Source organism: Pelobates fuscus, chromosome 12, assembly GCF_036172605.1.
Source record: "Pelobates fuscus isolate aPelFus1 chromosome 12, aPelFus1.pri, whole genome shotgun sequence".
Lineage (NCBI taxonomy): Eukaryota > Metazoa > Chordata > Amphibia > Anura > Pelobatidae > Pelobates > Pelobates fuscus.
In genome coordinates, this window is record NC_086328.1 from 62,371,896 (window position 1) to 62,397,861 (window position 25,966).

Below are 25,966 nucleotides of genomic sequence, written 5' to 3' on the forward strand. Positions count from 1 at the left end.
TACGCATATAGGTTTTCTTTTCCAGAAAGACACACAGAATCTAGAACATCTACATGTACACATCTAGGTGATATACACTTTTATACACCCCTCCCCCCCCCCCCGACCCCAACATGTTAGCCACAGCTGGAACATTTCACTTGCGTATTGTCACACATCAGTTGTTCTTTAATTGCTCTTCTTTATTTTTAGGCCCAAAATATTGCTGTTTTTTTTTTTAGTTCGTTTTTTCATACAACAATATTATTGTTTTATTGATTATTCACCTATATTAGTCCTATTTAGATCTTACTTTCTAATTTCTCTGCATTAATTGTACCTTTTCCTTTGGTCTCCCAGTGTGTTCTGAGATGAACTTTAGAGTTGTCATTTTGTTTTCTGGCACTGGTCTACCAGAAGTATTGTCTTTTTTAAATTACATGTGTTCTTATCTGATTTTAGAATAATGTTACCAACCTATTTTTACATAAATACAAACATTGTTTTATTCTGCTGTCCACACAGTTTTAACAAAAGGGTATGTAATTGCAGAAGATAAATCTTACCCAAGCCTTATTTTTGCAATTCTCATTGTACAAGCAAAACTGTATTAAAGCATTGCTATTGCGTTAGGAATGCAAAAATGCACCCCTAACGCGACAGTTTTAGTCTATTCTATTCTGCTGCCCATCTTCCCCCCTCCCCGGGCATGTGAGGGTTTAAAAGGTGAGATTTACTTACCTTTCAGCCCTCACCGTGCAGGTTTCCATCTGCCTCTTTGGCTGACATCATCAGTTTAGATGATCTCGGCCAATTCAATGTTTCCCTTCCCCCCAGCCCCTCCATGTGTCTCATTCCCTCCCCCCAGACCCTCAATTTGTCCCATTGCCTCCCCCAGCCCCTCCATTTGTCCCATTCCCTCCCCAGCCCCTCCATTTGTCCCATTCCCTCCCTCCAGCCCCTCCATTTGTCCCATTCCCTCCCCTAGCCCCTCCATGTGTCCCATTCCCTCCCCCAGCCCCTCCATGTGTCCCATTCCCTCCCCCAGCCCCTCCACGTGTCCCATTCCCTCTGCCCCAGCCCCTCCACGTGTCCCATTCCCTCTGCCCCAGCCCCTCCACGTGTCCCATTCCCTCTGCCCCAACCCTTCCACGTGTCCCATTCCCTCTGCCCCAGCCCCTCCACGTGACCCATTCCCTCTGCCCCAGCCCCTCCACGTGTCCCATTCCCTCTGCCCCAGCCCCTCCATGTGTCCCATTCCCTCTGCCCCAGCCCCTCCACGTGTCCCATTCCCTCTGCCCCAGCCCCTCCACGTGTCCCATTCCCTCCTCCCCAGCCTCACCACGTGTCCCATTCCCTCTGCCCCAGCCCCTCCATGTGTCCCATTCCCTTCTTCCCCCCAGCTACTCCATGTGTCTCATTCCAACCTCCCCCCAGCCCTTACATGTGTCCCATCCCCCCCCAGCCACTACATGTGTCCAATTCCCTCCTCCTCCCCTCAGCCCCTTGTGTGCCCCATTCCCTTATCCACCCAGCCTCTACATGTGTCATAGTTTCCCTCCATTTCAGTTAGCTAGAGTTCAGTTAGCAATCCTGAGCTAATACCTGCTTAAGTTAAGAGATCTTCTGGTTTCCCTAGGGGAGGTGACTGGTACAGGGAAGACTCAAGATAATTAATCAAAACATTTTCAAATGGTATTGCTACCAATTTAGTGTGGTTATGATACTGTAACATGTTGCTTTAACATCATCATAAAACTTACTTGTACACTTAACCATGTACATCCTGAGAACTTAACACTTTATGGTCTGTCTGCCTAGTTTCTTACTTTTTGTCCATTAAAGGGGTTTTGTGCAACAGCCTAGTTATTAAGAACTATCCCACGGAAGCCTTTGGCAGCATGTCTCACAATACATTTACCTGTGTTTTTTATCTTCAGGCTTTCCTGCCCCTCCATTAACTTTGTGAAAATACGCGTCTTTGTGTAGTGTTAATGCATACGTCCGAACTATACTTGATGCTGTGGAGCATTCCTTATGTAGAACAATTAAGCTGCCTTCACAAGACACAGCAGAGTAGCCAAGTGCAGGGTGTTATTAAATGTACTGCTGGCTCCATGTAGCCATTGCAGGGCATTTCTGACCATAAATTAGCACTTCTGATGAGCAGCAGGATTAAACAATGCAGCAGGCATGGAGTCAAACGAGAGGCTTCTTCAAGGAAAGTGGTATACTGCTGACTCCACCACCTGGTGCTAGAAGCCGATGATGGCACTGTAGGCAAGCCTATGTTTTAGGGCAACATATTTACTGTCCAGTGAATATACATTGGGAAGAACAGTTAGCTGTCCAACAGCCAATGAGGATGATTCACACAAATTCTCATAGGATTTAATCAGACCTTTGGACAAACGACCAACAACCATACATCTTGTAAAGGTTTATTTTTCTCTCTCCCTAGCAGCAATAGCGTGCCAAATAAGGGTGGAGGAAAACTGCAGTACTACAAACACATTTGATCAAACAGACACTTCTCAAAGGTGTTAGATACACAAACAGAAGTTTAAAACCCTAAAAGGGAAAAAAAAATTGATAAAATGTTATTTGTTTATTATAGCAATAAAAACTGGTGAGGTGCTGCCTGTATGAAAAAGCCTCCACTGGAGAGTTAGTAAATTGTGATTACTAACTCCACATTGAAAAACAAATGTTCTCGAGCAAACTCAGTTTGATGGCTACAGTAATAATTCATATATATTATTTTTTGGTATGTCATTTTAAATGGAATTATCTGAACATTTACAAACAATCATGTAAATTAATAATGTTATTCAATTATAACATTTGGTGATGTATTATAGTGATCTTGAATTTCTATTTTTGCTTACAATATAATCATTTTAGTACAATATGCATTGGAATTAATTTCATTTAAAATGTATGCAATGGTGTTTCCACAGATTAACATGTTTTTGCCTTTTTCTCTTTTCCAGACCAATATCCCTTTCTTACAGAATGTTTTGAACAATCACCAGTTCCTTCATGGAACTGTCGACACCCAATTTATTGATGAAAACCCAGACCTTTTCAATCTTAGACCTGTACAGAACCGTGCTCAGAAGTTACTCCATTACCTGGGTGAGCTACATTTACACTAAACCAGTATACGTTGCAGACTAAGAGTTGCAATTTTTAAGCCACAATGCCAAAATTAGAGAGAAATAAACCTCCATTACAAACCACAATTTACAATTATTAATGCTTACCTAATGTCCACTGTGTGGTGCAATAACATTTGATTTAAGAGTGGAGACACATTCAGAAATGTAATATTACCAAAATACATTACAACAGTAATTTTGTATATCCCCAACATTTTTTAGGTCATGTGATGGTAAATGGACCAACAACTCCCATACCTGTTAAGGCAAAGCCATCTTCTATAGACCCAGCCATTCCACTTGTTCCTCTTGGTAAGTATTCTGCCATTGTAACTGTGTTTAACTACACTATTATTAAGTTTAAACAGCAATCCTGATTTTCTTAGGTTGAAGTCGTATTGCACTGATAAACATAATTTATTTTTTAGAGTAATTATTTTCATTGAAGAACATGCAAGTAAAATGTTTAAAACCTGTATTCCCAATCCATATTTAAACAAGTAATTGTGTGTTTACTGATGCCAGTATGCAGTGCCCTGCTTGATTAACAATAGCAGCTGTATACCAACCTTCACAAATTTTAATATAGTAGAACATTCCTTTTTTGTGCAAGATCTTTAAAGTTTTTGATTTGTTTTGCTTAAATTATTCAGCCTCTAGTCCTTATTTAGTGACTTTTTGTTTTGTATCCTTGGTAGAATGTTAGACGTATTTAATATAAGCAACACTGTGTCATTGAGTGTCACTGGCATTTGGCATTTTTTAGGAAGGACTGCAATAATGGCAATGTTATCAGTGGTACCAAGGCATGGATTGAAGTGTCTGGAAAAATATATACTTGTTACTAGAATTGAATTCACTGTAGTCAATGCAACAGACTGGCCATAAGAATTACTGTGACGAAACAAGACATGTGTACTTCATACGGATGCAGTCTAGCATGATTCTTTATTCCTTGTCCTCACATATTTTTTGGGATCAAGTAATTGTCCCTAGAATTGCATTTATCAGAATAGCTGTGACAGTTGTAATTGGACTTCCACATGTAAAAGATGGCTCCTGGTGGAAAAAGACCAAGCTATGCTGTGCACTATTTTACTTTTAAACAAGTACAGTTGCACAGGCTGAAAATAGACATGTGTCCATCAAGTTCAGCCTTTCTTACATCAGTTTTTTGCTGTTGATCCAAAAGAAGACACAAGAAAAACCATTTGAAGCATCTCCACAATTCCTTCTTGACCCCAGAATGGTAGTGAGATCTCTCCTTGGATCAAGAAGCTATTACCCCACAATTTAAAATGTCTATCCTTAAATATTAGTTTTTGCAAGTATGCATCTAGATGCCGTTTAAACATATGTACAGACTCTGATAAAACCACTTCTTCAGCAGGGGATTCCACATCCTTATTGTTCCTACTGTAAAAAAATCAACCTTTCCTTTGCCTTAGACTAAATCTCCTTTCTTCCAGTCTAAAAGCGTGACCTCTTGTCCTATGTATAGCCCTGTTTGCGAATAGATTTCCAGACACTGGTTTGTATTGGCCCCGAATATATTTGTATAATGTTATCATGTCCCCTCCAAGGCACTGTTTTCTAAACTAATGAGGTTTCAATTTGTTAACCTATCTTCATAACTAAAATGTTCCATTCCTCCTATTCATTTTGTAGCTCACCTCTGCACTTTTTCTAGTGCCATAATCTCCTTCTTTAGTACAGGTGTCCAAAATTGAACTACATATTCAAGAAGTGGTCTTACCCGTGATTTATAAAGAAGCAAAATGATATTCTTATCCTGAGAATAAATGCACTTTTTTTATACTTGGCAATATTTTACTGGCCATAGCCACTGTTGATTGACATTGCACATTGTTACCTGGTTTGTTGTCTATATCAATTCCCAAATCCTTTTTGTGTGTTATCTCTAATTCACTACCATTTAGGGTATAAGTTGCTTGTGCATTCTTTACCCAGAAATGCATAACATTTCTACATTAAACTTCATCTGCCTTCTGAGTGCCCAGTCCTCCAATCTATCCAAATCCCACAGCAGCAAAACAATATCTTGTTCACATTGTATTACTTACTGAGTTTTGTGTCAAGTGCAAATACTGAATCAGTGCCATGCTCTGCACTTCCTTCTGGTACAGACATAATCTATCCCTAGCAGCTCTGGCATTCAGTGAGTCAGAGCACAAGGAGGGGATTGCCAGCCAATGTACTGACTTACACTGAGCAGCAAAGAGGTTATCATGGAGTGTACCAGCAGGGAGCACAGAGTGTGCATTCTGCCTGGTTGCTCCCCTGCGCAGCCACTCTGAACATGCAGGGGATAAGAGTGGGTCTCTCCAGATCCCCTGCTCCTTTGATCCTGAGCCTGCACTTCCTGACCCTGGAATGGAACTGCTTGGAGGCTGAAACAGAGCAGCCACCATATAGTGAGAGAGAGCTCTCCTTTTCCTGCACCCCTTTGAATGGTGGACTAATAATATTTTACAGCACTTGTAAATTCACCCTTTGGCATCCCCATCCTCATAGCCATATAATACCCTCCCTGATCTATACCTCCACCCTCCCTGCCCTATACCCCCAAACCCCACACTCTCATAATACCCTCCCTGCCATATAAACCCCCACCTTCCCTGTCATACCTTCCCTGCCGTATACCCTCGCCTTGACATTGTTCCCTCTCCTCCATATAACACCCAACCCATTGTTTTAACCCCTTACATATAACAACCACCCTTGCCATATAAGACCATATACTTACCACCTCACCTGCAGTCACCTCCTTCAATCCACTGTGTGCAATGGCACACACGATCATAGTATCCATCACACTGCCCCACCCTGCCATATACCCTTCTCTTGCTAGTAATACTCACCCACTTACATATACCTCCATGTCGTCACATTCCCCCATGCAATATCACACACTAAGTCCCAGACCCAATCTACTCTGACCCACCCAGACACATACAACGGTTCCCCTACTGTTACATTACACACAAGTTCACATTCGTAGATTACATATAAAGTCACGCACATTGCACATACATACGCTGTCACAAACACACATTTTCACACAAGGGACAAGGACAGATATATAGTGGGAGGAAGGGAGATTAAACATTTTTTATGGGCTACATAGAAGTTTGTGCACATTCTGCAGTGAGCTGGCAGCCGGGATATGACGTCATCCTGGCTTTAGCATCACTACTGGGCACGCACGCGAGTGGGCTGTTCAGGAAGAGCACAGAGATCCCAGCCCAGCAGCAAGTCACCAGGGAGAGGATCTACTGGTAGGGTGGTTGGGTGGACCTCTTACTTACTAAATGTGTATGTATGAATGTGATTTTTGTGTTTGTCAGTAATTATGTGTGTTTGTCTGTGATTATGTGTGATTGTGCGTATCTCTGTGGTTAAGGGTGTGCTTTTTATTGTGTGTGTATCTCTGTGTTTATGTGGGTGTATGTCCGTGATTGTGTATTTATATACATACACAACCACAAATGTACACACACATAAGTCTGTCTGTCTGTGTGTGTATAAATGTGTATTTGTTTAGTAGATTGCTCCTTAATTTGGTGTCCTTAAATATGTCTATCCCACATAAGGATAACAAATAAGGTAGATATCTACTAAACAACTGAACGATTAAGAAAAGGGAAAAATATGTATCTGTGTGTGTGTATGTGTGTATGTATATATATATATATATATATATATATATATATATATATATATATATATATATATATACATTTCAGCATCTTGCCAACACTACATACAAACACACCCTTGTGTTCAAACAACACTTCATACAAACACACCTCTGTATTAAAACATCTCTATTATATATACCGACTCCACTGCATCTCGCCAACACTACACGCAAATGCATGCCTGCATTCAAACACCAACACTACATACAAACCCATCTCTACATTCACTCACACATATTCCATGCTTATATTCAAACACACAAACATTTCTCAGTGCTACAGACATTCAAATATTTGCAGGTGTATATTACATTTTAAAGTAGGGGGGAAGGGGGAGAGTGTGCCAAAAAGAGGACCCATCCCAGGTGCTAAATGATCTATGAACCTTGCTGATTTTTGCTGATAAGTGTTCTTCTCAATGAATTCCTGAATATTATCCCTTAATAACCTTCCAAATACTTTCCCAGACACGGAAGTTAAGCTCACAGATCTATAATTTACAGGCAGTGATTTTAAATTTTTTGAATATAGGAACCACATCTGCCTTCCTCCAATCCTCCGGTACAATCCCTGAAAGAAAAGATTCTTGAAAGATAAAACAGAGGTTCACTTATTTCCACACTTAGATCCTTAAGTACTCATGGGTGAATACCACCAGGCCCTGGAGCTTAGTTTATATTAACTTAGTTGCTGCAGCACCTTATCAAATCAAAAATGTGTTTTGCAACAATCTAAAACAAAACAAATATCCAACGGCCCTTCTTGCTTGGTTTTCTCTGAATTTTTGTTTGGCATTTTGAACCAGGCAAAGTTTGTAGCCCAGCAAGTAGGTTATATGAGCTAAAATAAATACATTAAAAAAAACAAAAAAACTTTAAACCAATGTATTGTTTAAACCGTGTATTGTATTGCCATGTTGCATGATCAATTTAAATGTAGTTATTTGTTATCTAAAACTACTCCATTTTGACTGTGCAGCACTAGAAAACTAAATTTTCACACATCTCTGAAATGTGACTCCATATTTTAGTGTAATACCTGCCTGTTATTTGATTGTTGTGGAAATATTGTTTGACATCACATCTGTTGCATTTATTAAATACCATCTGTATGCAGATGATCCACCAATCTACCTTTTGTTTCTCAGACTTCTCACCCGTTGCATTCTTTTTATGTAGAACTTTGTATGGTAGAAGTCCAGGTCTGATGCTTCTTGTTTTCACTTGAGGCTTGATGTTTACAATGCATTTTGATTGCTAATGGCAACTGCATTTTTTTTTACAAAAGAGTTGACATAATGATCTACATTATTAGAAAATAGTGTATATAATGGTTATGGGTTTTGTAATTAAAATGCATTTCTTAGTGCTAGCGACAGAAATATGTAAATGCTTATTCTGTTTAGTCACAGTAATGCCTTTCAAGGACACATTCCATTCATCCATTGACACAATGCCTATACATCAGGAACATCTAGAACTCACCCCTTCCTTTAACAAAGGCTTCAGGGACAAATACATCTTCCTTTCTCCGCAGAACATAACAACCAGCATGAGAAACTGAAATTACCTGGCTAAAGCAAATTTCCCTTACAGGAATTAAGTTAATAATGTCTGTTTTTGTGAAATATGTTTTCCATATTTCTTAGGTGATCCACCTGCTGGTTTACGAGACATCCTTCTCCGTGAAGGTCCACAAGGTTTTGCACAGGCAGTACGTAAACACCGTGGTTTATTGCTCATGGACACCACTTTTCGAGATGCTCATCAGTCCCTCCTTGCCACTCGTGTACGCACCCATGACCTTAAGAAGATTTCTCCATTTGTCTCACATAACTTCAGCAATCTGTTCAGTCTGGAGAACTGGGGAGGTGAGCGGTCAATGTCCAATGTTCAACACATAATAAATGTGATTTTTCTCTTTCTAAACACCATGAAAAATTTTAACCTGGCGCAAAATTACAAGCTTCCTCAACTCACTACATTTTCATTCTCTCACAAAGACATACTATCAAAGTGATATGCTTTCATTGTTAATTTTGGCTTCCAGTGTGGTTGGTCTCAAAAAATGTTTTCCTGTAGATATTTCATACTAGGGATGTGCATGGGCAAAAAAAATGGTAAGTAAATTCAGGTAAGTAAAAAATGAGTCTGCTTCGGCAATTCGGACCAATAGCATTCGGTTCGGATCAGCACTTCGGAACTGCCGAACGTCGGCACTTCGAAACTGTCGAACGTCAGCACTTTGGCACTTCGGACATTCGTAAGCATCCGAATGTCCGAATTGGCATGTAATTCGTACAAATGTAAATTCAAAACAAAACGAATCGTACATGTTTCATACTACATTATTGATCTTGAGCAGGAATGCCTAGAGCTGGTCTACTTATGAAGTGCAGGTTCAGGGACAGTAGATTAAGCTTACCAGCTAGTGCTCAATAGTAGGTTGCTCACTTGTTTAACTATGCAGGCAAAGACTTCTTATATAGAGAACATAAAGCGGACACACACGGATTATTTACTGCTTTTAATGCAATAGAAAACAAGTTTGTTTGTTTTTTTTCCTTGCAATACATGTTTTCTGCACAAATGTGCTTAAAGTATTATAAAATATATAAACAATAATTTATACTTTCTCCTATATCTGTCTGACTAAACCTATAATAAATGATTGTCAAACTATGATAATCATGTGTTCCATTTTGCATGAATTTATTAGACATTCTTATAAAGATTGTGTCCAATGCCTACAATTCTATAACAATAGTATTATATATGTTGTTAACCAATTTACAGACTGTTTGAATCACAAGGTTATATCTATTTTACAGTGAATTGTGTTTTATGGAAAAATCATTCCATTAATGGAGACATCATAATACAGGCCTCTGTACTGTCATAATTTCAGCGGGACAGTCCATATTTTGAGATTCTGTCCCAGCATCCTGTGTTGGTTCCATGGTATCCCTCATCCAGGGACACCAAAAAATAGAACTTCAGCAGCACTCACTACATAATCTGCTATAGAGACATTTATGGACCACTCCACTTTTATTCTCATGGTTTAGTTTATGTCTTCAGAAACCCTTAATGGCATTATTTCCCATAATACACAGTTTATCATTCATGTAGATGTATATGTACAGATACTACATTTGACAGTATAACCCAGTGGTTCTTTAAGTTCAAGGTGCCCTTGATACTTCAATATTTTTCCAAGGCTCCCAAAGTTAAACTAATTTCCTAGGTTGTACATATATGTGCAGCGCAGCGGCCTATACTGGGCCCCTGTTCGCCAGAAATGCTTGCCGTTCAAGTGCAGATCCAGAACCTAATCTCGAGAGGGGCACTGGTAGATTATTTCAGGCACAATAACCACTACAGCACTTAGTAGTGGTTATGGTGCCAGTAGTGTCGTAGTGTCCTCTTAGAGTACGTAGTCAAACTGTTTATGAACAGTTTGACAACTTACCTGGGATCTGCCGGGATGGGGACTGTAGTAGGGGATAGGGGCATTAGTGTGTCTGAGGGGTGCAATGTGTGTGTGTGTGGTGCAATATGTGTGTGTATGTGTGTGATGGGTGTAGTGTGTACAGGGCTGCATTGTGTTTTTGAAGGATGTAGTGTGTGTGTGAAGGATGCAGTATGTGGGGCAGTTTGTACATGAGGGGTACAGTGTGTGTGTGTTAGGGCAGTTTGTACATGAGGGGTACAGTGTGTGTGTGTGTGTGTGTTGGGGCAGTTTTTGCATGAGGGGTACAGTGTGAGTGTGTGTGGAACAGGTTGTATGAGGGGTACAGTGAGTGGGGGGGCAGGTTGTATGAGGGGTACAGTGAGTGGGGGGGTAGGTTGTGTGAGGGGTACAGTGTGTATTTTGGGGTCAGTGTGCATGTGTGGGAGGTAGTGTATGGGGGGTACAGAGTGTGTGAGCGGTACTGTTTGTGTGTAGGAGGGGGTAATGTATGTGTATGGGGACTGATTGTGTGAGGGGGTACAGTGTGTGTGTTGCGGGCAGTGTGTGAGGGGAACCGTTTGTGTGTATGGAGGAGCTGTGTGCGTGTATGGGGGCTAATGTGTGTGTATGGGGGGCAGGTTGCATGAGGGGGTACAGTGTGTGTGTGTGTATGTGGGGGCAGTGTATGAGGGGTACAGTGTGTATGGAGGGGCAATGTGTGTGTGTATGGGGGGAGGGGGTTATTGTGTGTCTGTGGAGATAGGTGGGCAGATAAATATATACTTTTATTTTAATTATTACAAGTTTCTAAGTTTAATCACCCCGGTCCTCTCTCCTTCCCCTGCTGGCTGTAGCAGAGCCGGCAGGTGAGAGGGAGGCACAGTTCCCAGTGCTATCATCATAGCACTGGGAAAATATATTTTGCGGCTCCCCTTGTGGCACACAGTTTGGGACCCGCTGGTATAACCATTTATTTGTTTAGGTCACGCATATAACACATGTTATACTTTAATAGTTGTTTCATCTGCTTTGAAAGTAACATTATGTAGCAATGTATGTGGTCATTTTTCAAGTTGCTTTTTCTTCCCTAGGTGCAACTTTTGATGTTGCAATGCGTTTCTTGTATGAGTGCCCATGGAGACGTCTTCAAGAGTTGAGAGAGCTTATTCCTAACATCCCTTTCCAAATGCTTCTCAGAGGGGCGAATGCTGTAGGTTATACAAACTACCCTGATAATGCAGTCTTCAAGTAAGTTCTGATGATGAACCCTGTGAAGCTATTCTGCAACAGTATGCGTTCAAATCCATTTTTTATATAATTCAGATATTTTTCCCCTAATGATCGGTTTAACATACATAGAAAACGTTTCTGAAAGAGTCAGTTGGCCCTTTCTCATTTCAGCCTCTTTTCGTTTACTGTAAGATTCATTAAGGTGTAAGCTGTACTTTCATAATGCTACAGAAAGCTTTGTATAACACAATTTCCAATTTCCTTGTTTCACTTTCAGGTTTTGTGAAGTTGCAAAAGAGAATGGAATGGATATATTCAGGGTTTTTGATTCTCTTAACTACTTACCAAACATGATCCTGGGGATGGAAGCTGCTGGCCAGGCTGGTGGTGTGGTAGAGGCTGCTATTTCCTATACCGGTGATGTAGCTGACCCCACTCGAACAAAATACACTTTGGATTATTATGTGAATCTTGCTGAGGAACTGGTTAAAGCCGGGACGCACATCTTGTGTATCAAGGTATTATTTCAAAGTGCTGCTGAACCTTGAGAGAAAGCCAAGTGACCAGCAATTTAAAACTTTAAAACAAACCATTATGAACAGGGCCAGACTGGGAAAAAAATTTGGCCCGGGCATTTTTCAATCACAGCGGCCCCCTGAGAAAGGGGCGGGGCCAGAGAGGGTATGTTTTGTCATCACTAATGACAAGCACGCCCCCTTTCAATGTGAGCATGTTGGTTCAATGCACAGAGCCCCGCTGAGGAGCTCTAGCATTAGAAAAAGGCCCTGTATTTGTTCTGCACAGTGCAAACAAATTTAATAACAAGCTTGCGCTGTGTTTGCTTTTAACTTGTCTCTGGTGTCTCCATAAGTGGGATACCAGAGGACAAAAGGGCCAGAAAAGCGTATGGTGCATGTGTTTGGAGCATGCTTGTGGGATTGCATGTGTGTTGAGTAAGTTGATTGTGGTGTGGTATTGTGTAAATAGGTCAATTTAATTCGTGTTTGTGGTGTAATATGTGGGGCTAGGGGCTGTAGCGAGTGTTTATAGGGGGCATAGTGTGTATAGGGGATGTAGCGAGTGTGTGCATACAGGCTGTAGTGTGTGTAGGGGTTATAAAGAGTGTGTGATTAGAGAATGTAGTATGTGTTTGCTTACAAGGAATGTAGTGTGTGCATAGGGGATCCAGAGTTTGTATGTCAGGTGGTGCAGTGTGTGTAGGGGATCTTGTGTGTAAAGGACCCAGAGTGTGTATAGGAGATTGTGTGTGTGTGTTTGTATAGAGGATTCAGAGTGTAAATAGGGTAAGGGATCTAGCATGCATCTGGAGCGTAATGTGTGTAGTGGTGCTGTAGTATATAATATTGTAAAGCGCTACAGAATCTGTTGGTGCTATATAAATAGCAATAATAATAATATTATGCATGCTGCACCCTTCACACATACACACTGCGCCCTTCACACATACAATACGTCCAAACACACATATATATATTTATGTGTGTTGTGTGACTGAAGGTGACTGAAGGTGATGTGTGTGTCTGAGGGTGCTGTGTGTGTGTGTCTGAGGGTGCTGTGTGTGTGTGTCTGAGGGTGCTGTGTGTGTGTGTCTGAGGGTGCTGTGTGTGTGTGTCTGAGGGTGCTGTGTGTGTGTGTCTGAGGGTGCTGTGTGTGTGTGTGTCTGAGGGTGCTGTGTGTGTGTGTGTGTCTGAGGGTGCTGTGTGTGTGTGTGTGTCTGAGGGTGCTGTGTGTGTGTGTGTCTGAGGGTGCTGTGTGTGTGTGTGTGTGTCTGAGGGTGCTGTGTGTGTGTGTGTGTGTGTCTGAGGGTGCTGTGTGTGTGTGTCTGAGGGTGCTGTGTGTGTGTGTGTGTGTGTGTGTGTCTGAGGGTGCTGTGTGTGTGTGTCTGAGGGTGCTGTGTGTGTGTGTCTGAGGGTGCTGTGTGTGTGTGTCTGAGGGTGCTGTGTGTGTGTGTGTGTCTGAGGGTGCTATGTGTGTGTGTGTGTGTCTGAGGGGGCTGTGTGTGTGTGTGTGTCTGAGGGGGCTGTGTGTGTGTGTGTGTCTGAGGGGGCTGTGTGTGAGTGTGTGTGTGTCTGAGGGTGCTGTGTGTGTCTGAGGGTGCTGTGTGTGTGTGTGTCTGAGGGTGCTGTGTGTGTGTGTGTCTGAGGGTGCTGTGTGTGTGTGTCTGTGTCTGGTGATGTTAGTATGAGTGTGCTGTGTGTGAGTGCTCTTAGTGTGTGTATATAGCACAATGATTGAATAAATATGTTTTTTTTTATTATTATTTATAAAAACAAAAATGATGTATCCCACCCCCTCCCTTCTTACCTTTAGCCCGGGAGGGGTGGGAAGCCGGGTTTCCATAGGGGGGTGCCTGGAGTCATGGAGGGTGCCGTTCTGCCTGATCCCTGGTGGTCCAGTGGTGATCTCGCGAGATCTAAGCGTTGCCGCGGTAACCGCGGCAACGCTCAGACCTCGCGAGAGGACCCGGCGGAGCTGCTGGCTAGAGCTCCGCCGGTGTTCTCTCCTCCTGCCTGCCTCACTCCCCAGCACCGGCCGCCTGTAACAGGGTCTCTGGGCCGGTGAGGGAGATCTTTGGATCTCCCCACCGGCCCATGGAGACACACAGCAGGGCCGACGCTCGGATAGCGCTGGCCCTGCACGGGCTGGCAGGGGAGATCCTGTGATCTCCCCTGCCGGCCCCACGGCCATCGCGGCCCACCGGGCATTTGCCCGGTATGCCCGATGGCCAGTCCGGGCCTGATTATGAAGATCAGTTATATCTGTGTGTCCATTATGGTATTATGTGCTACAAAGAATGTGTCCTTCAGGTTGGAGCTCCAATCCATCTATTCATATGTAGTGATGTCGCGAACATAAAATTTTTGGTTGGCGAACACGAACTTCCGCAAATGTTCGTGAACTGGGCGAACCGCCATAGACTTCAATGGGCAGGCGAATTTTAAAACCCACAGGGACTCTTTCTGGCCACAATAGTGATGGAAAAGTTGTTTCAAGGGGACTAACACCTGGACTGTGGCATGCCGGAGGGGGATCCATGGCAAATTACACAGTTGATGCAGTCTGGTTTTAATCCATAAAGGGCAAAAATCACCTAACATTCCTAAATCACAATGGATATGGATTGACTCCTGACATATGACATATTGACACCTTGACATCTGGATTGACACCTGTCCTCAGAGACCCTGATACACACTGACACAGAGCAGAATAGGGACTGTTCCCCTTACATAGGGTCACTTGGCAGATATGGATTGACACCTGTCCTCAGGGACCCTGATACACACTGACACAGCAGAATAGGGACTGTTCCCCCTACATAGGGTCACTTGGCAAATATGTATTGACACCTGTCCTCAGAGACCCTAAAACACACTGACACAGAGCAGAATAGGGAGTGTTCCCCCTACATAGGGTCACTTGGCAGATATGGATTGACACCTGTCCTCAGGGACCCTGATACACACTGACACAGAGCAGAATAGGGACTGTTCCCCCTAATTAGTACTATTCCTATCGGTTTAATCCCTGTTATGTGCTTTTTTTTTTTGTTTGGTCTTTGAAGCCACAGTGCAGCACCAGAGGCCCGAAAAATTAGGCATGTACCAGATATGAGTGGCACTGTGCACTGGCAGAGGTTGGCAGAGTACACGCTGTAGGCCTGACACACACTTATGAAGGACACTGACTGCTATTAGATTACAGTCAAAAACATTTTTTTGTTTTTAAATGCAAGCTATTGTGACACCAGATATGAGTGGCACTGTGCACTGGCAGAGGTTGGCAGAGTACACGCTGTAGGCCTGACACCCGCTTGAAGGACACTGACTGCTATTAGATTACAGTCAAAAACATTTTTTTGTTTTGAAATGCACGCTATTGTGACACCAGATATGAGTGGCACTGTGCACTGGCAGAGTAGACGCTGTAGGCCTGACACACCTGCTTGAAGACAACTAACTGCTATTCAATCTATAACAGTGAAATTTTTTTTTTTTTTTAAATGCACGCTATTGTGACACCAGATATGAGTGGCACTGGCAGAGGTTGGCAGAGTACACGCTGTTGGCCTGACACACAGACGCTTGCAGACAACTAACTGCTATTCAATCTATTACAGTGAAAAAAATGTTTTTGTTTTTAAATGCACGCTATTGTGACACCAGATATGATGGGCACTGTGCACTGGCTGAGGTTGGCAGAGTAGACGCTGTAGGCCTGACACACACGCTTGAAGACAACTAACTGCTATTCAATCTATAACAGTGAAAAAACTTTTTTTGTTTTTAAATGCAAGCTATTGTGACACCAGATATGAGTGGTGGCACTGGGCAAGTGGGCACAGTATCCACTGTGAGCCTGACACAGAAGCAGGCAGGCAGGCAACTGCAATTAGATTACACAGGAAAGAAAAGCAGACTGATGTTCTAGCCCTAAAAAGGACTTTTTGGGGTGCTGTCCTTACAGCAGAGATCAGATGAGTCCTTCAGGACTGTAGTGGACACTGAATACACTAGCCTAGCTATCCATTTCCCTATCAAATCAGCAGCAGCTACACTTTCCCTCCTCTCACTAAGAATGCAGCTTCAGAATGAATCTAAAATGGATGCTGTACAGGAGAAGGGAGGGTCTGCTGCTGATTGGCTGGAATGTGTCTGCTGTCTGTGAGGCACAGGGTCAAAGTTTACTCAATGATGACGAATAGGGGGCGGATCGAACCGCGCATGTGTTCGCCCGCCGTGGCGAACGCGAACACGCTATGTTCGCCAGGAACTATTCGCCAGTGAAACGTTCGGTACATCACTATTTATATGTTCAATTTCCCAGGGTTGTCCTAAAAGTAAAGTCCTCCTCTTAAGCCCTACACTACACTGTCATTTAACCCACACAGTGCTCTATCACTGAGCATTAAGGCACCATGCCCACTTCATCTCAATCACGAAATTAAGGTTCCTGGAGTTCCCTGGCATCCTCTTTCCTTATAGAGTAAAATTGTTTTTGACTGGTTTAACACCAAAGATGTGTCCCTAGGCACCAGGCTAATGCAGAAGGTTACACACTCAGCCTATCACTGCCTCCTTACAGAGATTTCTTGTCTGCAGCCTTTGCAAGCCCTCCCCTTTAGCCTCCAATCAGAGGTTTCTCATTGAGCACTAATGGCTTTCAATTGCTTCTCAATACAGCTCATTGAGGAGAGGAAAATGAAGTGGCACAATAACACAGTGCTTCTGCCACTTCATTTAGCTCAATCTAGTTAACAAAAAAGCAAAATAAACCTCCCTGACTATCTGACAGCAGGAGGAGGTGTTCCTGACCTCAAATATAAAAGTGCTGATCTCTTCTGAAGTCAGCACTTTTCCAAACTGTGACAAATGTGACCGGCTCCAGACACACAAAGCACTTCAACAAGTCAAAGTGTGTGTCGGGTGTCCCTTTAAAAAGCAGAATTACCTCTGAAATATTATTTTTAGTTTTATTGGAAAATGTTAATATAATCTTGATAAAACTAAATATTAATACACATTTAAAGAAAAGGAAAAAAGGGGGGGTGGTGGGGAGGGGTGGAGAAGAAAAAATAATATCCATCCAGATTAATTTAATCATATTTGAATTGCAAGTTTGGTACAAGTAACATCAAATGAAATAAATCAATGTGTAGTTGTATAATATCTTCAAAATGTTATAAAATTAGTCATTATATTTGCTAGGGCAGGGGTAGGCAACCTACGGCACTAGTGCCATGCACGGCACTCGAGGTGTCTTTCCACGGCACTCAAGGCTGCTAGAGCCAAACAGGGTCTGGCCTATGAGGAGTCTCAGTGAAACTTCAGATATCTGCTAATACAAAGAGGTAGTGAAGGACAATCCTCAATTTATGCATTGCAGCACTTAGAGGAAGTGATCTCAGATCACTTCCTCCCAGCACTTGTGAATGGGAATCCACACTGTAGTAGAGCAGCCCACAGCTGATGTTGCAGCTCCTGTCCTTGACCTGTACCTGGCCAGCCTGGTCCCCACTGGAACCCAGGGAAGCCACCCACACTGCTAGATATACACAGACCTGCAGAATAAGCCTCCCCTCATACAAATAACACGAACAGCCCACACACAAACATACACACAATCCCCACAAACGCAACACCACTAACAATCTACATACATGCACACAATCCCACATGCAGCCTCTCACGTGCAAAACCCCAAACAGCCCCCATACACTACCTAACACACAATGTGACATATCCATCTACACACAATTCCACAAGCAGCCCTCATACACAGCCCACATTCATATGTATCATACACGATACCATAAACTACTAATGAACATATACAATATAATAGCTCATATACGCACAAAGACAACGATACAAAGCAATTACAGTATATATAACACAAGCAGAATACGGCAGCACACACACCTCAATTTAAAAAAATAGGATCGGCAGGGCCGTTTGAAGGAATTTGGGGGCCCCAAGCAAAATGGACATGGTGCCCCCCCCCCCCGCACGCAAAGCCTAATAGCATAGTCATACAGTTTAAGTTCACCCACACTTATATATAAAAAAGGTTTACAGTGCAAATACTGCTGTTGCATATAATGTGCATAAAACTTGAACATTTTCAACAATTGAAAATTCCCTGTGTTCTCCTCATCTCCCCTTCCCCTCACCCTCCTGTGTTCTCCTCACCCCCCTCCCTGTGTTCTCCTCATCTCCCCTTCTCCTCACCCCCCTCCCTGTGTTCTCCTAATCTCCCCTTCTCCTCACCCCCCTTCCTGTGTTCTCTTAATCTCCCCTTCTCCTCACCATCCCCCTTCCTGTGTTCTCCTAATCTCCCCTTCTCCTCACCTCCCCCCTCCCTGTGTTCTCCTAATCTCCCCTTCTCATCACCTCCCCCCTCCCTGTGTTCTCATCTCCTCACCCCCCCTGTGTTCTTCTTACTCCTCCCCCTCCGTGTTCTTCTTACTCCTTCCCCTCTCCCTATGTTCTTCTTACTACTCCCCCCTATGTTCTTCTTACTACTCTCCCCCTCCCCATGTTCTTCTTACTCCCCTCCCTATGTCCTTCTTACTCCCCTCCCACCCTCCCTGTGTCCTTCTTATTCCCCTCCCCCTGTGTCCTTCTTATCCCCCTCCCCCTGTGTCCTTCTTACTCCCTCCCCCTGTGTCCTTTTTACTCCCCTCCCCGTGTCCTTTTTACTCCCCTCCCCCGTGTCCTTCTTACTCCCCCGCCTATGTTCTTTTTACTCCCCCCCCTCCCTCCCTCCCTATGTTCTTCTCACCTCACCTTCCCTGTAGCGTGGCCGAGCTCAGGGTGCACTTCCTGTCAGTCCAGCCGGAACAGGAAACTAAATCTCCTGTACCGCGTGGTACCCAGCCGGACTGACAGGAGGAAGAGGAGCTCGGCCACGCTACAGGAAAGGGGAGATGACGAGAGAGGCAGTGCTGCAGCCGCCTGAGGCTCTCTATAGAGCGCTCATGCGGCTGCAGCCTTATAGAAATGGCCGGCCCTGCTTGGGGGCCCAGGCCAGCTCGGGGCCCCAAGCAATTGCTTGGTTAGCTTGCCTGGTAGCGACGGGCCTGAGGATCGGCACGCTACGGGACATCACAATCCTATATCGGCACAGTGCTGCTAAAAGGTTGCCTACCCCTGTGCTAGGGTATATTTTACAGAGAAAATATTTTAACAATCTCTTCCTCCCATATATCCCAATATTATTTTAGGCTAGGGCTTGACAAATTTTCTCAAAATTAAGGAGCCAGCAAAAAAAGTTTCAGAGCCAGGTTTTAATATGTTAAAAAATACAATTCTTAAAGGTACAGTATAGTCACAAGAACTACTATAGGTTAATGTAGTTGTTCTCGTGTTTATAGCCTGTCCCTGCACACTTGTCAATGTAAACCTTGTATTTTCAGAGAAAAGGCAGTATTTAAATTGTTGCCTAGTAATACTTCTAGTGACAGTCTTTTAGACGCCTTTTAGAGGTGCATCCTGGATCAGTGCTGCACAGCACCTACAGTTAGCATCCCTGCACTCTGCATGGAGGTACTGAACGATCCCCATAAAGATGCATTGTTTCAATGCATCTCTATGAGGAGATGCTGATTGGCGCAGTGTGGCATTTTGCCACACATGCACAATAGCCTCCTAATGCTTTCCCATGGAAATGCATTGGATTGACTGAGATAACCAAGATTGATGATCGCAGTCATGGAGGCAGGGCCAGTGTCGGGGAAAAAAGGTGAGTAAAAACCCCTTTCCCATGTGTTTGGAGGGAGACCGGTCACCTAAACATACACACACACTCACTGACAGACAGACAAACACACACTCACTGACAGACAAACACACACTCACTGACAAACAGACAAACACACACTCACTGACAGACAGACAAACACACACTCACTGACAGACAGACAAACACACACTCACTGACAGACAGACACACACTCACTGACAGACAGACAAACACACACTCACTGACAGACAGACAAACACACACTCACTGACAGACAGACAAACACACACTCACTGACAGACAGACAAACACACACTCACTGACAGACAGACAAACACACACTCACTGACAGACAGACAAACACACGCACTCACTGACCAATGCACACACTCGCTGACCGACTTCAACGCACACACTCGCTGACCGACTGCAACGCACGCACTAATCACATTATATTCCAAATTAATAAATTTGGATTATAATTTCTCAAAAAACATTACAGAGTTTCCCGAAATAAAATCATTTAAATTACGAATCAAATTTGGGTTATTATGCATTATTTGATATTACGTGAGAGAGTCTCCATTACTACGAATCATAAAGGCACCGTAGCTTTCTGTTTGCTGGTATTGGAGCTGTAAATTCATACCAGGTAACTCCCTGACTCTTCTCTAGGTAAAAGTTAACAGAGGTAAGCTAAATTAAAAGTTTATTTTAACTGTAATGCAGTCGAGTGAATAGTGTGAGTGATCTGAAAGTATGATATAAAAAGAAAATATACAATAAAAAACCCTACGTGTATAGCTAAATATATCTTTGGCTTATATGACTATGCCTTTTATACTTAATTGTAGGAATGCTCTTGATGATCTGGAAATTGACTGATTATGTACACCTTTCCCAAGCACTTTTTTCCACCTTGCTTCCAGGGACATAAAAGAAAAGTCTATAGAAAGTGCAATGTGAAGGCACTATTGAACATATTTTTGTGTTTCCATTAGTAGATATTTCTGTCAATGTTAGAGCTTCAGCAGCACTCCGCACATGAGCATCCCCAATTGGATGAGTAGCATAGCTGCATGTCACCTTTTGTTATGGATATTATAAGATTGGTGACTGTTGCTCTTTCTTAACAATTATCTGGATAGTGTTCTCATTGCATATTGCTTTATTTATAAGAATCATATGGTTTATGAATGGAAAAAAGTTATCAAGATGGTGAAATTTACTAAAAATTAGTTGTTAGTGAGTAATTAGTGAATGCCTGAATTCTGAACTTTCTTTCATCCATCAGGACATGGCTGGACTTCTGAAACCTAAATCCTCAGAAATGCTGATCCGTGCTTTGAGAGACAAGTTTCCAGATATTCCTATCCATGTACACACCCATGACACTGCTGGGGCTGGTGTTGCTTCCATGCTTGCATGTGCAAAAGCAGGAGCAGACATTGTGGATGTGGCTGTTGACTCCATGTCTGGGATGACCTCTCAACCTAGTATGGGTGCTTTGGTGGCATGTGCCATGGGCACCGACCAAGATACAGGTAAGTGGCATAGATTAATGGATATTGGACTAATATATGCTCTGCCAATGGCTTGACCTGTTTGTCAAACTCTGTTGGCACTGCAAAGTCAGTACTGCAGGTTCTTATGCTCTTTCTTTCAACATCTGTTTAGATCTACCCTCATGAAAAAATTCTTATTACACTAAAATACAGGAAAGTCAGTTATTTTTGTAGCAGTCAGACAATTAAGGTTGCATTTTAAAGCTTTCAAGTGAGCGCAGAAATTACCCAGATGGTTCTTATCCAGAAATCATGCATTTATTTGCTCAACTTTGCATTGTGTAATTTGTAAATATATTGTGTAGTGTAGTGTGTGGACTGTCTTGGTGCAAAAATGTCTTTATAAGTAGCAGCTTGTTTGCCGTCAGTGTGTAACCATTCTAATTAAGCAGCTTGTTCTGTATAAACAATGTATACATACTCAGCATTTGTCTACACTGATAATGAGACAGCTACGTGGCATAATTATGCAAAATATCTACATGCTAATGAAAGTTTTGATTTAAATAAAATAACACTTTTACTTCCAAGCTAATAATGTGCATGATTCCACTTCTACTGCCAGATATGGTGGTTTTAACCTAACACTGTTGATTGTGACAAAAGAACCAACAGGCTTATCTAGTTTGCCCAATACAAGATGAAGATATGACTTAACTATGAGAAATCCATGAGATTTGTACAACTCCTGTATTATGATTGCTCACTAACCATAATAGACACATCAAACCTTTCACATTGTATAATTATACAGTGTATACTTTGAGTAATGTTGAGTACCTCTATAAACCTTTCCTGCATTTTGTCGTTTTATTTGGACTCACACAGAGTATACCCCTCTGTCTCTGTCTATTAACAGCCCCCCTGTGTTTTCCCTGGCACTCTATTTGGCAAGCTGTCTGAGCTTTAAAAGCAACAAATTGCAAATGTTACATGTACCCTGGGAGAGCTGACTCTTAAGTAGTGATTAGCAGCTGGCATCATACCCTGTCTCCGTTTTAAAAGCTTGGAACAGGGGAGAATGCTGTACGCTAAGGTTTTTGCTTACACTCTTTATTGTTGAAGAAATGTACATCTTATGTGTCACTAAAAGGGTTAATTGATTCTAAAAATATAACCACTGTGTGAATACATCCCCAAAGTGTGTCATTCTTCAGAGAGCCTTGCTGAACCCAACAGAAATAAGTGACAGTTTACAGTAATTCCCTATTAATGTACAAAAAAATGGATGAATTAGGCGCTCACTATATGGAATATTAGGCTGCAGTACCCAATACAAGGAACCCCAACCTTGTAAAAAAGTGACGTGAGGAAGAGAGGGAGGAGACCGCGCCTTAAATATAAAGAACTAGATGAATAGACAAAGTATACGTACACAATAATTGAAGTAATGGTCCTCTTACACAATATGACCTCAGAAATAAAAGGAACATACAAAGAATAATAGTGCAATATGTTTAGTACAACAAGTATGTAAATGAATAATACTAATAATTTTCCACTCACATATCCCAGAGCTAACCTAGAGCTCTGCCGTTAGTACGCCTGGACGGAACAATCCCCGTCTAAGGATATATATGAGGTAGTGATGGTCCCAATCATCTCGGATAGAGTAATATGTGGAGAGACAGGAGAATCCAGATAGTGCAATATATATTTATAAAATAAAGGATGAATAAAATGATGTAAAATCAGTACTCACATTTACTAGAGCAGAACTTGCTCTAGTTTCTATAGCGTAGGTGGTATAGTCCCCACCAAGGAACAGGATGATAACCAGGATGGAAAAAATAAAATTCAAATGTATATAAACAAAGAATTTATTAAACAAAAATAGGATAAAATAAATAAGAATGCTATATAAACTAGTAATTACGGAGTTAAATTTTGTACTGCTTATGTCCAAATGTTGTTAATACATTATTATTATTTTTTGCTTGTTGAACAGTTCCTAAAGTCTGTTATTCTCTTTAAGGAATCCAGCTAGACAAAGTGTTTGATTACAGTGAGTACTGGGAGGTTGCCCGTGGACTCTATGCTGCCTTTGACTGCACAGCAACCATGAAGTCTGGAAATTCTGATGTATATGAGAATGAGATCCCTGGTGGCCAGTATACCAACCTTCATTTTCAAGCTCATAGCATGGGGCTAGGAAATAAGTTTAAAGAAGTTAAGAAGGCTTATGCTGAAGCAAACAAACTTCTGGGAGACGTTATCAAGGTAAAACTCTTCACTTGTGGTCTTGAGATTTTACTTAGATCATATGACCTTTCTTGTTTTGATTGCCATTAAAGAATGACCTTCTTTCTGAACTTTCTCACTTACCATTTACTGGTGGCTAACTATTAACTAATAAGTACTATTCATTTACGTGTCTGGAGCTTGTTACACTTGTGACCATTTATAAAAGTGCATCAGCAGAAAATTGGGACTTTTATAATTGAGAGCAGTAATAACTCACTGGCTGTCGGTCAGAAATCCAGGAAGGTTTTCTTCCTTTTCTGCTGGTTCAGCAGAGCAAACGGAACCGGTAAATGTGTTGTGTTTCCATGATCCTGCCATCTCCCCTCCTGAATCAGATGTATTATACCTCATTGAGAAGCAGTGGGAAAACCGCGATCACGCGTCAAAGAAAAGCCTCTGACTGAGACCAGGAGAGGGCTTGCAAAGGCTGCAGACAGGAGATCTTTTTTTGGAAGCCATTGTTAAGGTTATAACCTTAATGAAAAAAAAATGCATAAATAAATAAATGCATACATACATACATAATGGTTTAATTAATATATATATGTATATATGTATGTATGTATGTTATTTTTTTTATATAATTGTGGGGGGACAGCAATGTGTTCCTTGGAGTAGGAAGGTAGTTTGTGACAGCTGAACCATACATTACCATAAATCTTGTGAACAGATCAGCAAAGAGAAGCAAATCCATGAAATGTATTATGGGGAAGAATTTAACTGGATGACTTTAGATGTGTAGAAATCACAAAATGCACATGACCTCACATGAGAATATTCTTAGTAATATTTTTTTAAATTAATTATACAGCATTTATTTCAAATACTCTAAATATGCAGATTGAATTGAAAATACCAGAGTATTTGTATCTCCATATAAAGATTCATTTTAATTAACAAACACTGACAGATTCCAATCTTGGATTAATTGGCTGCTGCTACTAATAGCTTGGGAAGGCATGGTGATGAATGTGCAGAAAGACAAGACCTTACCACCCATGTAAATTAAGACCCAGTGTAATGAAAAGACTGCATGCTAATTAAAAACCTTGTATAAACTCTTTGCTAACAATTTACTTTGGTATGGAATAGTAGAGTTCAAACAGATCAGTATCACTATTGCTGGGCTCTGTGGTTAATACACGGCTTTGCTAGACCTAAGCTAGAATATTTGTATTTGGTCCCAATCACACTTTCGTACGATTTTGAGATATCCTAAACTCTGGCTGGTTTATGACCCTAAACATAGAGAATCGGATTTAATAGTCCCGAATATTGGGAAAATCTAACAGTCTTTTAAAGTGTAAAGGCACTCGCCCCTGGACCGGAGAGTAGACTGTAGTAAAAACATACACACGATTACATTGGCTCTCAGGTCCAGGACACTACCATACAAAACTAGATAATCCCTCTCCTGTGCCTGGGAGATAATTGAGTCAAGTACTGAATTAAACTCCATTATCTCCAGGTACAAAAAAAACACACATTTCCCAAACACCCCAAAAGTACCCTAAAAATACATAAAAACCCACAAAAGTTACATCCCATGATAGCCCCGATCTGGGTGACCGATCCAAAAATCACCCAGATCGGTTCAGGGTTTCAGGAATTTCCTGGAAGTCATAATTTGACCGACCGCACGCATGGTCCCATGCCCAAAACCGTTCCAGAGAATCAGGACTTGTGGTCGGTCTAGTTTGCGAGTTTAAAAACTGAACAAACTACCGAACATAGTCAATGTTCTTACTCTGGAGCTTGTTCCCATTGTTCATGGGAAAGTTTCCGCTGAACAGCGGGATCATGGACGTCCAGCAGTGTTCGGGAGTTTTGTGTCCGAAAATAGTTCCATGAACTAGACGACCAAACACCACTGCCTGTTTTATGCGAACAAGATGCCCGCCACCTCTTGGTTGTCTATTAGAATTGCGGCCACCCAGATGAACACTTAGAACACTGCGGTGGAAATTGCTACAACGTATCAATTAGGCTTAACAAGCTCCATTGTGGTCTCCTGTTCGTGCGGCTGTTCGGTTCCCGAACGGAGACTTTTATATTGCATTTTACAGGGTCCATAGTTTATGGGCAGGAGGCTGGCAAGCAGGCTCCTCCGGGAGTTTGTGGCAAACTCACTTGGCATGGGGAGTTTGTCACACTTGCAATTATAACAATGCAATCTGCTATGGCTTTGTTGTCGTAATGTATCATTTTATAAGTTTTATTTTTCCATTTCTGTACCTTTTTTATGTTGCTTTTATAGTTAATGAAGAGTAGATTGAATTGATACCCTAACCCTAAGCCTAACATTATTGATTGGCCAATATTACACTATGTCTTGTTTATTAACCTC

At 42.0% G+C, this 25,966-nt stretch overlaps 1 protein-coding gene across 3 annotated transcripts in view; it reads left to right on the top strand.

Annotated features, from left to right (window-relative positions):
• Positions 1-25,966, top strand: part of PC (pyruvate carboxylase) — a 629,184-nt gene that overhangs the window by 586,752 nt on the left and 16,466 nt on the right. For all 3 annotated transcript variants that reach the window (XM_063437445.1, XM_063437446.1, XM_063437447.1), the window contains 7 exons: positions 2,973-3,117; positions 3,363-3,452; positions 8,511-8,732; positions 11,407-11,563; positions 11,823-12,063; positions 21,105-21,354; positions 23,351-23,595. In XM_063437445.1, the coding sequence (XP_063293515.1) occupies positions 2,973-3,117; positions 3,363-3,452; positions 8,511-8,732; positions 11,407-11,563; positions 11,823-12,063; positions 21,105-21,354; positions 23,351-23,595 (1,350 nt within the window). The remainder of the gene's footprint in view (positions 1-2,972; positions 3,118-3,362; positions 3,453-8,510; positions 8,733-11,406; positions 11,564-11,822; positions 12,064-21,104; positions 21,355-23,350; positions 23,596-25,966) is intronic.